This window comes from Oncorhynchus tshawytscha, linkage group LG04 (genome assembly GCF_018296145.1).
Source record: "Oncorhynchus tshawytscha isolate Ot180627B linkage group LG04, Otsh_v2.0, whole genome shotgun sequence".
In the NCBI taxonomy this organism is placed as follows: Eukaryota; Metazoa; Chordata; class Actinopteri; order Salmoniformes; family Salmonidae; genus Oncorhynchus; species Oncorhynchus tshawytscha.
Window position 1 is genome coordinate 1,863,240 of NC_056432.1, and position 18,506 is coordinate 1,881,745.

The 18,506-nt window shown below is 43.2% G+C and overlaps 1 protein-coding gene across 6 annotated transcripts; it reads right to left on the reverse strand.

Moving 5' to 3' along the window:
- Positions 1 to 707: 707 nt before the first annotated feature.
- Positions 708 to 15,472, reverse strand: LOC112246455 (E3 SUMO-protein ligase PIAS2). 6 transcript variants are annotated; one of them, XR_006083174.1, is made up of 14 exons: positions 15,325 to 15,472; positions 11,206 to 11,634; positions 10,811 to 10,898; positions 10,368 to 10,418; positions 10,164 to 10,254; positions 7,223 to 7,357; positions 6,981 to 7,086; positions 6,818 to 6,891; positions 6,485 to 6,645; positions 5,349 to 5,482; positions 2,572 to 2,752; positions 2,317 to 2,459; positions 1,110 to 1,708; positions 708 to 1,072 (listed from the first exon to the last, which is right to left on the reverse strand). XR_006083174.1 is itself a non-coding variant. In XM_024414798.2 (13 exons), exons 2-13 carry the CDS (start codon positions 11,330 to 11,332, stop codon positions 1,473 to 1,475), a joined length of 1,512 nt encoding a protein of 503 aa, XP_024270566.1. In that variant the 5' UTR covers positions 11,333 to 11,634; positions 15,325 to 15,472; the 3' UTR covers positions 708 to 1,472. The 6 variants fall into 6 exon arrangements, 4 of the variants coding, with proteins under 4 accessions (XP_024270566.1, XP_024270543.1, XP_024270556.1 ...); XR_006083175.1 differs by having other exon boundaries at positions 708 to 961; positions 999 to 1,708; XM_024414798.2 differs by having other exon boundaries at positions 708 to 1,708; positions 11,221 to 11,634.
- Between the last annotated feature and the right edge of the window lie 3,034 nt (positions 15,473 to 18,506).

Sequence of the window (18,506 nt, forward strand, 5' to 3'; positions counted from 1 at the left end):
TGCAATAAGAGGCACTAAAGTAACACTGCAACAAAAAGAAAATGGTGGGAAAGAAATAAAAGTTTATGTCCTGAATACAAAGTGTTACGTTTGGGGTGAATCTAACACCTCACATTACTCTGTACCACTCTTCATATGTTCAAGCATGGTGGGGGCTGAATCATGTTATGGGTATTCTTGTCAACTGCAAGGGAGATAAAATTTAAAAACGATAGAGCTAAGCAGGCAAAATCCTAGAGGAAAACCTGGTTCAGTCTGCTTTCCAACAAACAGACTAATTCACCTTTTAGCAGAACAATAACCTAAAACGTAAGGCCAAATCTACACTGGAGTTGCTTACCAAGACAGTGAATGTTCCTGAGTGGCCGAGTTGCAGTTTTGACATAAATCTGCTTGAAAATCTACGGCAAGACTTGAAAATGTCCGTCAAACAATGATCAACAACCAACTTGAGAGAGCTTGAATAAAAAAATGTTAAAGAACAAATGTGCAAATATTGTACAATCCAGGTGCGCAAAGCTTAGAGACTTACCCAGAAAGACTGATTCTAACATGTATTGACTCAGGGGTAAAAATACTTATGAACATTTATTTTTGTATTTCAATTTCAATAAATTTGCACAAATGTTTAAAAATATGTTTTCACTGACATTAATGGGGTATTGTGTGTAGATGGGCGGGGGAACATCAATTGAATCCATTCTGAATTTAGGCTGTAACATAATATTTAATAAATCAATGGGGTATGAATACTCCGAATGTACCGTACAATGGGGTTTTACATAGTGTTGCTCCTTGAACACTTAATTAGTTAGTAAAACAACAATGAGCTGCCTTGGGATGAATCCTCCTAGGTACTGACACACAACCGTTTCAAACAATCCACACCGTCAACCAGTCCCACTTCCTGCTTCCATGTCAGTTCATCCAATAGAAAAGGCAATCTTCTGTTCCTCATTACCTCAGGTCAACGCGGAGTCTGCGGGTGAGGCGGCCACCTCAGGTCAACGCGGAGTCTGCGGGTGAGGCGGCCACCTCAGGTCAACGCGGAGTCTGCGGGTGAGGCGGCCACCTCAGGTCAACGCGGAGTCTGCGGGTGAGGCGGCCACCTCAGGTCAACGCGGAGTCTAGGTGTGGGGCCTCTAACTTTATCCTTTCATCAACTCTGACCTACAAAGCAGGGGTCTGGCGAAAGGAATGTATCTTTACTGTCCCAGTGGTGAAGGCCACAGTCTGTCCCAGTGGTGAAGGCCACAGTCTGTCCCAGTGGTGAAGGCCTATGGACATGGTGCCATTTCTGATGCAGACTTTATTACATATATAGTGCACTACTTTCTGCTGTACGGACAAAAGTAGTACACTATATAGGGATTAGGATTCCATTTCAGGACACAGCCAATTGAAGGCTTCTGATAGAAGGCTCCTGTGAGTGACAAGACAATCAGTCCAATGAGCTCACAGGGACCAGAGAATTAGTCCAATGAGATGATGTCGGAGATGCTGTTGGACCCTACCCCTCCCCCGGTAATAACCCCAGTTTGGTAAGAAGAGGTGGAGAAGAGGTGGGAACTGGTCTCGTATTGGCTAGAAGAGGACACCAGGCCGGCGCTAGTGGTGGCACCCTGCAGGCTGCTGGTCAGGTTATCCAGGAACATGGGAGCTCTGTAATGCTGCGGGTCACCTTGGATCAGCGAGAACAGATCCAGACCTAGGTGAGAGGAGGGCGGAAGAGATCGTTTCACACTCCTCCTCTGAACGCACAAGCTACATCGCAGACACAGGCCATTACCAGACATTTAGACAAAGCATGTCATTGTTTGATCGGCAGGACAGAGGTCAGAGCTCCAAACAAGGTTTGCCAGAAATACTGGTTGCAGGATTCACTTCAATACTTACCCTGCATGTCCGTAGGGACGGGGCGACTTACCCTGCATGTCCGTAGGGACGGGGCGACTTACCCTGCATGTCCGTAGGGACGGGGCGACTTACCCTGCATGTCCGTAGGGACGGGGCGACTTACCCTGCATGTCCGTAGGGACGGGGCGACTTACCCTGCATGTCCGTAGGGACGGGGCGACTTACCCTGCATGTCCGTAGGGACGGGGCGACTTACCCTGCATGTCCGTAGGGACGGGGCGACTTACCCTGCATGTCCGTAGGGACGGGGCGACTGCATGTCCGTAGGGACGGGGCGACTTACCCTGCATGTCCGTAGGGACGGGGCGTGCATGTCCGTAGGGACGGGGCGACTTACCCTGCATGTCCGTAGGGACGGGGCGACTTACCCTGCATGTCCGTAGGGACGGGGCGACTTACCCTGCATGTCCGTAGGGACGGTGGACAGGGTGGAGTGGTGGAAGGGGACTGTATAGTCGGCTAGTGAGTTCGTCAGGTAGGATGATGTGTCCAGGGCATGTACGTTTGGCAGGCACACTGTCGACGGCTGATAGGACAACACTCTGAGGATTAGAAACAGTCGAGAGATCCGAGTCAGACACAGCTTCATCATGTGGTTGATTTAAGGGGTCAATATGACCTCCAATCAAAGACTAGTTACACTAGTTAACTCACCCCTTGGCGTGCACCTCCTCGGTCTTGGACATGTAGAGGCATCGCTTCTTGAGTGGCAGGTCAGGGTCTTCCTCCTCCTCCTCCTCCTCTGACGAGCTCTCTAGGGTCAGGTCGATCACGTCTGCCTTCTTATTGGTTGAGCTGGGCTCTCTGTGGGGAGGGACCACCGCACACTGACGTGCTGGGGGGACGAGATTATGGTTTAAAATGTATTAAATCAACGGGTTAAACTGTGGTTAAGAAATTCTGCAATTCTATATGTGGGGTGTTAAGTGACTCAACAAGCTCTGGGAGAATTCCACAGGAAGACGCAGTACTCTAACCCCGCCTTCTAACCCCGCCTTCTAACTACAGAAATGTGAATACATTGTGGCAGTTGTTAACCATGTGCAAATCCCAATACTGTGCGTTATATTACCGACATGAATCAAAACAGAGGTGGTGCCGTACTAAGGTTCAAATCTGTGGGACACCCATTGGACATTTCCCAGTACACACGTGCCCATTATATACACTTCATAGAAGTCAGCAGGATGAAGGCACCCTGTGTGTGTGTGTCTACGTCATTAGACATGCACCTGTCTGAGGAGTGGACATGTCTGTTTATTTTTGTGCTACGGCCTAATATTTACTGTTGCTACGGTTACACCTATTGGGAATGTTCTAGAACATATGTGCCCATTACACATTTAGGTCATTAGATACCATTAGACATGCACCTGTCTGGGGAGTGTTATGGTCCTGATGTTTATACGCCCAAAATGTGAAACCAAACTAAAATGAGTACACGGCAGAAAGAGAATGGTGGTTAAATGCCAGAGGGGACAAATCATTAACATCAAGAGGAGTTACTGTGTGTGAGAGAATGAAACCTGTTTAAGAAGTGTCAAGGCTGGATAGGCAGTTACTTCATGAACCAGCTCAGCTTATATTACACCACTTTAGTATATTACATCTATTATATTACTTTAGACTAATATACTAAAGTAATATAATATACTATTTGAACTCTGAGGCGCCGGTATTTTAAATATTTGACTGAATTTTTCCACAACGCTTTCTGCGAAACCCGCCAAAAATGGTGTTCCTAATTTGTCTCTTTGCGATGGGTATTCCTCAACCTATCAGAATAAGATAGTTGTGACATTGTATTGCCAAGGAGGATGGGGAAGTCCCGAGGGCGTTTTTCCTTCGGTCATTGTGTTCAGAGAGACACAAAGAAAAACAGCAGATTACAGAGTAGAGGCATGGGTTGGTGCAAATTCACCTTGCCACCCTAGCTCCATTGCGAGCGCTAGATTGGTAGCTGTAAGTGAATCCCTGACGCCGTTTGCGGAGGCAACGAGCCGGGTGAGTGGCAGGGCAGAATTGACTGTGATTGTGATTTAAAAACCACCAGAACTCAGTGGCTACAGCCCTACAATAGATACAATCATAGCTAAATAACAGTGAATTAAAAATGTGTCCCATCCATCTTTCTGTGCAGCTGGCTAGCAGGCCGTTAATTCACCCTCTCCTCTGTGCAGCTGGCTAGCAGGCCGTTAATTCACCCTCTCCTCTGTGCAGCTGGCTAGCAGGCCGTTAATTCACCCTCTCCTCTGTGCAGCTGGCTAGCAGGCCGTTAATTCACCCTCTCCTCTGTGCAGCTGGCTAGCAGGCCGTTAATTCACCCTCTCCTCTGTGCAGCTGGCTAGCAGGCCGTTAATTCACCCTCTCCTCTGTGCAGCTGGCTAGCAGGCCGTTAATTCACCCTCTCCTCTGTGCAGCTGGCTAGCAGGCCGTTAATTCACCCTCTCCTCTGTGCAGCTGGCTAGCAGGCCGTGGCTAATTCACCCTCTCCTCTGTGCAGCTGGCTAGCAGGCCGTTAATTCACCCTCTCCTCTGTGCAGCTGGCTAGCAGGCCGTTAATTCACCCTGTCCTCTGTGCAGCTGGCTAGCAGGCCGTTAATTCACTGTCTCCAAGGCTAATGATTTGTTGCAGTTTATCCTCCCATCACCAGAGTGACTCAACACCAAACAGCAACAAAGTACCCAAACTCAGGTGTCGACCTAGTTTAGACAAACTGGTATTAGGACTAGTAGGCTTTGTGTTGTAGTTTAGACTTTGTGAGAAAGGGTGTGGTGACCGGTGTGATGTGGTGGTGGTACTCGACAAAATGTATTAATTGATTTGGTGCCATTATTGACAACGGATTAACATTGAAGGTTGCGGACAGGTCAATCACTTGAAAATGAGATCTCAGAAACGGTAAATCCTGTCCTCATGAAATAGTGTTCCTGAAAAGCTTCTCTGAATACAAAGTACACCACCCTACTGCACAGTATGCAGTCACCACCCTACTGCACAGTATGCAGTCACCACCCTACTGCACAGTATGCAGTCACCACGGCGATGTTCCAAACATATTACTCACTATATGACTGCTGCAGAGTTCAAATGAACCCAAACAGAGGCTCCTCCACACTAAGAACCTCCTATCAAATGAACCCAAACAGAGGCTCCTCCGCACTAAGAACCTCCTATCAAATGAACCCAAACATAGAGACTCCGCACTAGGAACAGCACATCTTATCGACACTTGAAGTCAAATATTGATATAATATAGTCCAATAATAATAACTGATGCATACCTATGGATCCCCCCCCATCACTAGTAGATAACCTGTAAATATTTACAGCAGTGACGGGCTCATTGTAAAGGCTGGAACACATGGATACCTCCATCCAATGATTAATTGTTATTCCCGATTCTATTAATATATATATCTTGACTTACGTTCTATTTTTGGGATACAGGTTGAGGACACACTGAGGGCCTCTTTCCTTGGTCTCATGGGGCACCAGGTCCCGTCCTCCTGGAACTTGATCTCATCCACATCGGAACAGTCGTTCAGAATCTCCATGAACAACCTGACAGACAGAGGGACAGAGTTCCATGTTCCAACAACCTGACAGACAGAGGGACAGTGTTCCATGTTCCAACAACCTGACAGACAGAGGGACAGAGTTCCATGTTCCAACAACCTGACAGACAGAGGGACAGAGTTCCATGTTCCAACAACCTGACAGACAGAGGGACAGAGTTCCATGTTCCAACAACCTGACAGACAGAGGGACAGAGTTCCATGTTCCAACAACCTGACAGACAGAGGGACAGAGTTCCATGTTCCAACAACCTGACAGACAGAGGGACAGTGTTCCATGTTCCAACAACCTGACAGACAGAGGGACAGAGTTCCATGTTCCAACAACCTGACAGACAGAGGGACAGAGTTCCATGTTCCAACAACCTGACAGACAGAGGGACAGAGTTCCATGTTCCAACAACCTTCCGTTTGACATTCCATAGAACACTACAGTTCTACACCTTTCAGAGCTGTTTTTGAACCTCTAAAACACGTTAAAAGATCATTGCCGCTGCGATAACCGGCCTGTAAAATCTATTTATATTTTTTATTATTGAAATAGAATGTATCTAATGAGAAGTCTAACAGTAGTTTTCCACTCACCAACCTGTTGATGAGGAGGCTCAGGTAGCAGCCTTTTTCTCAGACAGGACAGACCCAGGTATTATTATAGAGAGGGGTACCAACCTGTCGATGAGGCTCTCGTAGGGGGCCTTCTTGTCTCAGACAGGACAGACCCAGGTATTGTTATAGAGAGGGGTACCAACCCGTCGATGAGGCTCTCGTAGGGGGCCTTCTTGTCTCAGACAGGACAGACCCAGGTATTGTTATAGAGAGGGGTACCAACCCGTCGATGAGGCTCTCGTAGGGGGCCTTCTTATCACAGACAGGACAGACCCAGGTATTATTATAGAGAGGGGTACCAACCTGTCGATGAGGCTCTCGTAGGGGGCCTTCTTGTCTCGACAGGACAGACCCAGGTATTATTATAGAGAGGGGTACCAACCCGTCGATGATGAGGCTCTCGTAGGGGGCCTTCTTATCACAGACAGGACAGACCCAAGTGGGCTTCTTCTCATTCATCTGCAGGTAGAGGGCTGCGTCGAAACACTGCAGGTGGGAACAGGTGAGAGCTCGACACGGCACAGTCAGACGCATCTTACCCAGCTGGAGAGATATGGGAGAGGGAGACGAGAGACGAGGGAGAGGAGAGATGAGGGAGGGAGGAGGGGATAGTGTAAGAAGTAGAAGGAGAGTTAATAAATCAGTAAATCTTTCTGCAATGAAATGATATCAAACTGGCTATCAGATGCACTTGTTTCCAGCAAGTTTTACTTACAGGGCACATGAGAGACACTCTCAGACTGGTTGTAGCAATCTCACTGTCAGGGTCTGCTGTCAGCTTCTCTTTTACTGCAAGAGGAAGATATCAGGGGCATTTGCAGATTAAACACAGTAACGTGTGGAAGCAAGCATGTATGAGCACGTGTGTGCGCGCTTACTCAGCGCTCTGGAGTGGTCTGGATTTCTGATGCCCTTCATCCTGAGCCTCTGCAGCAGTAGAGGTGAGGTGAGCTGTCTCACCAGGTACACCAACACAGAGTACGTCTGAAACAAGTCAGAAATTGAATTATACGTCTCTGCTTGAACAACATCAGGCTGATGACGGCTATAATGCAGAAAGTTGCCACTACTATAAATAAAATAATGAAGAGTACGTTGATCCTCAACGTTAGTTGCTTACCTTTCCGATTTCAGGTGCCCACGTTATAGAGATCTGATTGGGTACTGCAGAGGACAATCTGACCAATGAGGTGATGTTTAGAGGTCTTCCTGGTCTCTTCTGTTCCACTCCATTTTTAGGGGGAGGGGCATAACCCTAAAAACAAAACATGACAGTATCAGCATTACCAACTTCTCCATCAAGTTCATTCCTTTAAAAAAGTTGAGCTTATGCTGCGACCGTTAGTGGTAGATGGTGGCATTCTGTCATTGCACCACACTATCACAAGAGGGAGTTAGAACGCTGATCTATCAGTCGTCTAAACTGTGGAAATTAATGGAGGTGTGAATGCTTTAGTCTGAATCTCCCCTCTCTGGCACTAGAGTTCTGAATCAGGAAAATAATGTATTCGCTGGCGGCGGTGTTGAGGGAACTTGGGTAAATACAAAACGGCTCAATTACACTTGATATGTGGACGGACATTTTTTTTTTTTTTTTTTAAATAGGAAGTGGGCTTTTGGTTTCTCTCCCTCTAAAAACAGAAATAAAATCACTGTAAATAACAAACGGTCTTTATTTACCACAGAGTGGAATAGTGAGTGTATATAAAGGGGAGTTTCTGAAACACGGAGTCCTTTGGCGACGTTAGACTACTGACAGATGTGGTCAGTCAGAGTTGAGTTCTATTGTAAAGTTTAGCCTAATGGTAAAAAAAAAGGTCAAACTTGCAATGTATTCGATACTTAAGCACTCCAAAGATGTACATTTCTAACTCAATATCACAGACCAGATTTGCCCCAACCAAAAAAATGCATCAACCAGTAGAAATATATGAATTATTAACCCTGCATTATAAATTGTATAAAAACCCCTTCGATATTAATAGAGTACATTAAAATTTTATTAAATCTACAAAGGCATTTATTGATCTGCCAGTATTTTCATTTAGAGATTCCGGTAAACTCTGATGTTTTCTACCAACATTAATTATTGGATTATTCACCATGGCAACCTCAAGTTAGTATTAAAAATTAAACTTATTTCTCCGTGGCTTTTGTGGAGATCAGACCATTTATTTGCAGGGATTTGTGCATTTTTTACCAAATGGAAGTCAGAACAAATACTTCTCACTTGAATAATATCCCTGTTATATTTAAATACACATTTATTGTATGTAGAGGGTTAACTTTCTTCACTAGTTATTTTTTTGGAAGCATTTTGAAAACATGTTTTCAAACACTTTTTCATTAAGTGTAGCAGGCTGTGAACAATTGCAGACAATGTTTCCACTCTGAGAATGGTAAATGAATAATTAATATAGTCATTCAATACATTGGAATACAAAAGAAGCCATCCACCCTTTATGGACTACCAGCAGGACAATAGACTCTTTATGGTCTACCAGCAGGACAATAGACTCCTTATGGTCTACAAGCAGGACAATAGACTCTTTATGGTCTACCAGCAGGACAATAGACTCTTTATGGTCTACCAGCAGGACAATAGACTCTTTATGGTCTACCAGCAGGACAATAGACTCCTTATGGTCTACAAGCAGGACAATAGACTCTTTATGGTCTACCAGCAGGACAATAGACTCTTTATGGTCTACCAGCAGGACAATAGACTCTTTATGGACTACCAGCAGGACATTATACCCTTGATGGGCTATCAACAGGACAATAGACTATTGATTAATTTAGGGACTTTAAAATGTATTAAATGGATGTTTGAGAGGCATGTCACGTCACCCATCTCTTTGCATAGCCCACCACATGCACCGTTTTCTAACCTCATCTGGATGGACCCATATGAATTACTGTGGGAATAAACATAAATAAATGACAGAAATATTGGAATAAAGTAAGCTAATGAAGGCAACAAATTGTTGCTTACTGAAACACCCAAAGTCATCCAATTGTTATAATAGGATTTACAGCAATAGCCAACCCGCGTGTGGTCAACTATTTCAGCACCGTTTCGCGCTGTTCTGAGACAAGCATGGTGACCGGTCTTGATAAATCAATGAGATTTTTATTTTTCACGGATCTCCGTTTGGGTATTGGTTAGACTAGAATTAGGGTGTGGAAATGTTAGGATCATTTTGCTCTTCACTCAGTCACTTAGTAACCTAGTCCTACTCCTGACCAGCCACGTTGTACAGCGCCATATTGACCTAATAGAAACCCTGAGGCCTACATAGGCTACTGTAAAATGCATTTTTGTTGGTCTTGGAATAGAAACGCCATAATATTAATAATTTAATTAAGCAACATTTCTAACATTATAAACACAACGAATACATTCATTTAAAAATTTATTATCAATCCCACAGTCTGTTCTAACAAAAAGACGATTTAAAGTCTCACAGCAAATATTAAAAACAGTCAAATGCATTCGCGAATTCTACCGCTTTAGCCGACATGTTACGGTTTATTAATTGTTTAATTAAAAGGTTCCCGTTGTGATTTTTTATATATAACTAAAATGCTTGACTGTATTTAAAGATATGGATGACTTGTATGCTTTATGTAGCCTTATAAAGTAGGCCTTTATGCCAATAAGTAAGTTACGCTATAACAGCTACAGTGAACAGGACTCTTAAACCTACGGCACCATGCCATGTCAATAACGTCAGTTCTCAAAGATTCCCTCTGGTGCTGGCTACAACAGCTGACAGTTAAATAAGGTGGAATTCTACGGCACCATGCAAGCTGTATGATGCAACTTTTTTTTAAAGAAACACTGTTAAAAAAAAATGTTTTAAGTTACCTTATGTTATTCATATAACCGCATAGAAATAAAATAATGTTTATGAATTATAATCAGGGCCCATATTCACAAATAGTCTCACAATAGACGGTGCTGATCTAGGATCAGTTTTTCTGTTTAGATTATAATGAACAAGATAACATGGAAAGTAGGGACCTGTCCCTAGATCAGCTGAGAAACCAGTACATACCGGAAGGGGGAACAGCTTCCCATTGACTTTAATGCAGAGACTGTTTGGGTAGTTGTCTTCTTGGGGACAACTGGTTTCTGAAAGACAGAACCTAAAAAGGGAGCAGAAAGACAAACACACCCAGAAAGCAGTTTCTTAGTAAATCTGTTTCTGGGGCTCGAGGAGTCTACATGCGCACTGGAACCACATTCATTACGTTCTCACCTCAGTTGTATCTGAACCATATAGTCTCTTCTGCCACCTGGTAAAAAGTCCCTTTAAGAAAGAACAACCAATACAATTAGAAACAGAACTACTATGGAATGCTGCAGGAAGACTCAGTAGGGTAGGAGTTTAGCAGGGTAGGAATAGAGTAGGAGTATAGCAAGGTAAGAGGTTAGCGTGGTAGGAGTAGGGCAGGGTACAATAGAATAGGAGTTTAGCAAGGTAGGAGCATAGCAGGGTAGAGGTAGAGCAGGGTACGCTAGAGTAGGAATATAGCAGGGTAGCAGTAGAGTAGGAGTATAGCAGGGTAGGAATAGAGTAGGAGTATAGCAAGGTAAGAGCTTAGCGTGGGAGAAGTAGAGCAGGGTACGCTAGAGTAGGAGTATAGCAGGGTAGCAGTAGAGCAGGGTAGGGGTTTTATAGTGAAATCGAGGAGGCCATACCTGGAGATGCACACCTCCCTGACTTGTTGAGGCGTCAAGGCGAAGATGAAGTACTTATCTTGGTTGTATCTCTGAACACCACTGGCTCCTAATAAAGACGTCAGATTGTGACAAGATGAAAAAATAATAATAACATTGACACTTCATTGCAGTCTTCGGTCAGTAATGGCCAGTATCCAGATTACCAGAAATCTATTAATGATATTGACAACAACAATCACTCGACCTATGACTACAGGATGGTTTCACACTCAAAAAAATGGAATAGACAACAAGGGACAGATTGTGACCAACATGAACAAACGACACCCAATCAGACTCTAGCAGTAAATCATTCACGTCACCAGAAACATAAAGCCCAGTAATATGGCAGAAGTCCACCTAGATTGATTTACCAGAGACACACTGACCCAAGCTGGAGGGTTTGACGAGGATATCCAACACGTCGTAGAACGGGAGAGACTTCATCTGGATGTCTGGGTGGACCGGAGGGATGAGAGGGGCGGGCTGCTGGAGGTTCATCCTAAACTCCTTATTGGTCTCCTCGTCAAGCACCAACGAATCACCAGACAAGACCAGGTCAGAGTCCAGGGTCACTGAGGTCAGAACTCACCAAGATAACACCTCCTTCCTCTGCCTAGAAGAACGTTGACTTGATGGACACTAAGTCAGGGAGACTACTGTCTACCGCCTTGGGATGGCACAGTTGATTCAATTCCTTGATAGTGGGCTGGACTGCAGAAGGCGTTCTTTAGGGGGTGATTGCGACCGCTCGTGTTTTTTAACACTTGTAGCTACGACACTCCGAAACTGGATACCATGCTCTGGAAGACATGAGGATACACATGTCAATATAAGGCAGCAATGTTCATCTGTTTAAACAGTGTAAGGAATGACGAGGCGAGTCGTCTGTTTAAACAGTAAAGAATGACGAGGCTAGTCGTCTGTTTAAACAGTAAAGAATGACGAGGCTAGTCGTCTGTTTAAACAGTGTAAGGAATGACGAGGCTAGTCGTCTGTTTAAACAGTAAAGAATGACGAGGCTAGTCGTCTGTTTAAACAGTAAAGAATGACGAGGCTAGTCGTCTGTTTAAACAGTAAAGAATGACGAGGCGAGTCGTCTGTTTAAACAGTAAAGAATGACGAGGCGAGTCGTCTGTTTAAACAGTAAAGAATGACGAGGCTAGTCTGTTTAAACAGTAAAGAATGACGAGGCTAGTCGTCTGTTTAAACAGTAAAGAACGACGAGGCTAGTCGTCTGTTTAAACAGTAATGAATGACGAGGCTAGTCGTCTGTTTAAACAGTAATGAATGACGAGGCTAGTCGTCTGTTTAAACAGTAAAGAATGACGAGGCTAGTCGTCTGTTTAAACAGTAATGAATGACGAGGCTAGTCGTCTGTTTAAACAGTTTAAACAGTGTCTGTTTAAACAGTAAAGAATGACGAGGCTAGTCGTCTGTTTAAACAGTGTAAGGAATGACGAGGCTAGTCGTCTGTTTAAACAGTAAGGAATGACGAGGCTAGTCGTCTGTTTAAACAGTGTATATGGGCCATGCTTGAGCACTGTTATGAGTGTACTTCCTTTTTTTTCTTACAATCCTTATTATATGTGACCGCCAATTATCTGAAATTAGTTGAGAATAAGGCCAGAGCCATTAGACCAGATCAAACTCCAACCCTGTTCCTGGAGAGGTACCCTCCTGTAGGTTTTAACTCCAACCCTGTTCCTGGAGAGGTACTCTCCTGTAGTTTCACACTCCAACCCTAATCTAGCGCACCTTATTCTAATAATTAGCTGGTTGATAAACTGAATCAAGTTAGTCACAACTGGGGTTGGAGCAAAAACCCACAGCAGGGTATCTCTCCAGGAACAGGGTTGGAGCAAAAACCTACAGCAGGGTCTCTCTCCAGGAACAGGGTTGGAGCAAAAACCTACAGCAGGGTAGCTCTCCAGGAACAGGGTTGGAACCCTGTCCTAACAACTGATCAACTCAGCTAGCAAACCTAGCGAGACAAATAACGCATCTGGGGTGTATTCATTACTCCTATTGTTGCAAAACATTTTGCAACAGAAACCGTTTACGGTAAACGCGGTCGAGTTCCATTTTGTTCTTAAAACAGAAGTTGTAGTTCAGTCGTGTCTCCTTTTACCCCTTTGACGCGTACCATCACATGTTTGTGATCATGGTTTATTTGTGATCAAATATGTGATTGGTACAGTAGCAACAAACAGAAAAAACACAAGTAAGCTACCTAACAGCTAGACTTATTTACAATGTACCACATCTCTAGTGAGCACAAGGGACTAATGTAATGTTTAAAAAATAAATGTGTGTCAGCTAAACTAACAGCAGCAACATTCTTTATGGTGGCAGCCATGTTTGTTTTAATTTAACAAGCGAAAACTCCCTAATCTATTCACTATAATGCCGAATTCAAAACAACCTCCGACTTCTGAGATTTCAAAATAACTGGGAAAATGTATTTGAAAGGTCGTCCAAATTGGTATTCAAACGTTCTAGAGGTCCGACCTGAAGAGCACCGATGCCATGATTTTACCTTTAAGAATACATGGGGGGCAAACACAGAAGTTAATAAACTTAAGAATAAAACCCCTGGAAATGTATACCTGGGCTCCATGTCTGAAATAAAACAGAATCAATGTCAAATAACTTTTGTTATTCCTTGATTTGTAACGCAATCTCGCAGTTCAGTTTTATCATTTGGCCAAATGGTTGATGGCTAGGGAAAACATGATTTGACTATTTCAACAACCTTTAGCCTAATGTGTAGAATAATGTAGACTAAAGAGCACAATTTGGGTTGTTACATTACATCGACTTTTTACAGGAATATACTGTATAGTTAGTAATAGTTGAAGTTTCTATTTGTGATCACGTTTTGGAAGGAGAACAGTAACTGGTCCACCCACGTAACATCCCGTAGATGGCGCCAACGCATAATCCTAGATCATGCTGTCTAGCTCCATTGTTTAAAATAACATTATCTACAACCTCGCTTCACTCATACCACGGTCTCTGCATACAATATAGCTGATTACACGCACCGTTCAATCTGATCAAACGACCTCACTTTGTTGCTTACAGGACTTCACCCTCAGTATCCTCGACCAGGCTAAAATCTATCCAAACCATAATACTAACCGCGTTGGATGACACATCTTCCTCACTAGGTGACGACGCAGTGGTGATAAATGAATTTAAAAAATGTTGAACTAGTATTTAGGATGTCAGCTTTAGCCGGAATATGTAATACATGCTCATACTCCGCTCACTTTTTTTAATGCCACTATTGTATCAAATCCACCGGATTTAAGGCCTCAGGTTTACCGCTCTCACACAAACCCCTCAGACAGGCTAACACCAAAGCCTCTTTCAGATAATAATAACACAAGAATACTATAGATAATCACTGCTACAGGAAGAAAGTTTAATAAAACCTCATATGAAGCAGACTACGGTATTGATACGTTGAGGGGTGTAGAGAATAGAGGCAAATTCAGGAACAGCAGCATTGAATCCCGGTACCGCGTGAAGAAACGAATCGCCCTGTCAGGACCGTAAATAACATTTCGAATTTACGCGGGACGAGTTTAATAAAATAAAAATACTGGATGAGGTCGGGATTTCACTCCACTTTGGGAGCATGGAAGAAGAGATCATTTATAGACATAGGCAAGTTTGTGCCACATACTTTGCAGACAATTCAGATTGGCATGGCAACGCATGGAAACCATACAATTACAAATATTCTACAAACTTCCATTTATGAACCTAACAGCTTTTTAGGTAACGTTAAAGCGATGAGTAAACGGCTTTTATTTTATTTGTATTTGTTTGCGAAACGTTTCGCAACAGAATCGGTGTAATACATACACCTCTGACTCGATTGGTGGCTAGTTAAACGTTGGCTAGCTCGCTAACGAGCTGCTATACAAGTTAGCTTTCATGTAGCTAACTAAAGTACCTTATATTGATTATTCTATTACAGTAATGTTTACAAAATTTAAATAATGGCGGCCTGAACTTGTCTACAAGCTAAAAAATCCCCTGGAAGTACCCGGCCTTATTTTATACCCGTGTGTAGTTAGCCAACAGCTGTCCGTACCTAGCTATGCTAATACTATGCTATGCTAATACTATGCTAATGCTATGCTAGTCCACACATTGAACGTTAATATAGGTAACAGATAACATGCTGCCTGTTATATGCAGTAAAACCATGTTTAACTATATTAGCTAGTTAATAAAACAATTGAGTGACTTTGGCTTTACTAACCCGATGGCTAATTGTTAGGAAGCGGCATGTTACCTAGGTAAAACAGACATGCCTCATTCCAGTTTATACATGTTTCCCTCCACACCTGCTACATAAAGGAAAGTCCAGCGCCTGTAAACCTTAAACGGACACAAAACATTTATTTAAAAAAACAAAATAGCGAAATAAACCCTTGTGCAGCAGCCTATCATTATATATATATTTTTTTGCCTACCCGTAGCGCCTTAAATTCCGCCACTTTCTCGTCGGTCGGACCGGAAACCTCCACGTCATGTGACCGGGGGGTTTCTTCTTCTACTACTATGGGGTTTAACGGCGGCTGGCAGCCAATGTTAATGGTTGCATTACCTCCACCAGCTGGAACCTGGGGGGATTAAATAAGAAAACTAAAGGTATCCCCTCAGCCCTCAAATTAAGTGGACACTCCTGATGACGTCTGACGAGTGTACACTTGCAAGGCAAGGGGGGAGAGGAAGGAATAGTTTTTTAAAAATGGATCCCCCTTGCCCGGAAATTCGTCACTAGTTCATTCCGCAATGATTGTGTTTTCAGGTAGCTTGTGGACGCTTTATATGCGTTGCAGTCAAGTATGATTTCATGTCTACTTATATTAAATATATAATATACACCTACTGTATGATAGCTAGTAAATGTATTACCTAACTAACGTTAGCCTGCCTACTGTATGAGATCTAGTAAATGTATTAACTAACGTTAGCCTGCCCAGCTGGAACTTCTGAATTAGGAAAATGTTTTATTTCTACAATTTCCAAAAGATAACCAAACAAAAACATCATTATTTTTACGAGACGTGTTTGTGCATTAATAGAACAATTTTTTCTTATTTACATTCGTTTTTACTAACACTTGTATGTTGACTCCATATTGATGTTGAGGTTTTACATTTTGGCTGACTTATCTTAGTGGATGTACAATCATCGCAAATTGAATTATGGGGCGTTTCAGGTTCTGAAGTGAACATAATTGTACACTCTCAAACTCCATTAAAAACGAGGGCTGAGGGGCTTACGTTGCAAACTTGCCTTACTTGTGGCTAATCATTTGGACCTATGACAAATATGGCCACGAGGATTCCCCCAAGGGCTGAGGGCATAGGGCTGTCTACTTTAAATTTGAAACGCAAACTTTCAGGTAAAATAACAACCCAATGTTTATAGTCCGGCACAGTGGACAGGTCATAATACCCATAAAACCTAGTGGTGAAACCCAGCAATATTCCAATCGTTTTTTTCACGATTCATTTTTGAGTCTGGGATTTTAGAACTACTTCATGTAAGGTCTGTGTTTGGTGTCATCTCACCCTGGTGTGATGTTTTGATAACCTGGTCTGTGTTTGGTGTCATCTCACCCTGGTGTGATGTTTTGATAACCTGGTCTGTGTTTGGTGTCGTCTCACCCTGGTGTGATGTTTTGATAACCTGGTCTGTGTTTGGTGTCGTCTCACCCTGGTGTGATGTTTTGATAACCTGGTCTGTGTTTGGTGTCATCTCACCCTGGTGTGATGTTTTGATAACCTGGTCTGTGTTTGGTGTCATCTCACCCTGGTGTGATGTTTTGATAACCTGGTCTGTGTTTGGTGTCATCTCACCCTGGTGTGATGTTTTGATAACCTGGTCTGTGTTTGGTGTCATCTCACCCTGGTGTGATGTTTTGATAACCTGGTCTGTGTTTGGTGTCGTCTCACCCTGGTGTGATGTTTTGATAACCTGGTCTGTGTTTGGTGTCATCTCACCCTGGTGTGATGTTTTGATAACCTGGTCTGTGTTTGGTGTCGTCTCACCCTGGTGTGATGTTTTGATAACCTGGTCTGTGTTTGGTGTCGTCTCACCCTGGTGTGATGTTTTGATAACCTGGTCTGTGTTTGGTGTCGTCTCACCCTGGTGTGATGTTTAGATAACTGTGTAATTCTCTCTCGGACAAGCTGAGTTTTATCAATATATTTACCTCAATTTGCTCTCAACAATTTGAAATGCTGATTTACAACAGAGAAGACCTCAGCAAGACTACAAATTCCTGCAGGAAGCTCCTGCACGTCATCTCTAGCCGACACTGTTAGCTACCAGCGGGATCAGAGACCTGTGTCCAATCAATGAACTTCTTATGTCCCGCCGTGTCTAGTCTTGACCGTTCGTTCATGCAGCTTTACTATTCTGATCAGAGTTCTGATCATGGATTTCCGAACACATCATGCAACTACATGTAAATGTGTCCACAGTGTCTGGATTTACTTTCCCCGAGTTATTTTCAAATGCCAGTATGCATTCTACAAACAGTGGAATGGGCATAATATGATAACAACACAACAACAACTGATGGCAGTAGCTAACTACTGTAGCTAACTAGCCAGCTAACCTCTGTAGCTAGCAAGCAACGCTAAAGGGTTTGCAAACTGGTTAGCATAACTCAAACCAAAAAATAAATAATGTTTTCTACATATTAGCTAGCTGGCTGGAATTTATGAGTACAGCGAACACACTCCTCACATTAGGAACGTATTTTCTCTGATGTTAATGAAAAGGTGCCTCTCGGTCTCAAAACACATGTGGGAAGATTTTTTCTGTGGGACACGTTTTCTGAAGACATGTAGGAGGAGTGCTGGTGACATTGCCCACTGTATGCGCATTTCGGTAGACTGATTTGAGTCCAGACAGAGGTGAAATCTGCACGCAATGCATCCTTCACCACCACCTGAAGTGGCCAGCCAGATCTGAAAACAATCAGACCATCTAGACCCGTCTTTTCAATGCGGTCTTCATTTTCTGATAGCAGAACTCGCACGTAAGTGTCAAGTTTAGATACAACCAGTCTTAGCTAGCCACTGGCTACACTCTAGTTTGCTAGTTAGCAGAACAGTAGATAAAACAATTGCTTTTGTTATACTTAGCCTAGATAATTGTTTGTACAGTTAATCGAGTTTGATGTCTATTTCCAGTGGCAACCCAACATTCAGAGCCCCACCTGTTTTGTGCCCCACCTGTTTTGAGCCCCACCTGTTTTGAGCCCCACCTGTTTTGTGCCCCACCTGTTTTGTGCCCCACCTGTTTTGAGCCCCACCTGTTTTTGTTAGTTTGTGTCACATATCAGTTTGCAAACAATGTAAAAACAAATTTATTGAGTGAATAAAGTCACAAACAAACATGGTCTCTTTCTTGCTTTCGTGAGTAAGGCAGCTCAAACATGCAAGTGTATTCACCGTGATAAGCTCAGTGTTCTGTCACTCATGGGAACACTACATCACCACAAAATCTACAGGGAGAATTCCAGGTGAAGTTGGTTGAGAGAATGCCAAGCTGCAAAGCTGTTATCAAGGCAAAGGGTGGCTATTTGAAGAATCTCAAATATAAAATATATTTAGATTAGTTTAACACTTTCTTT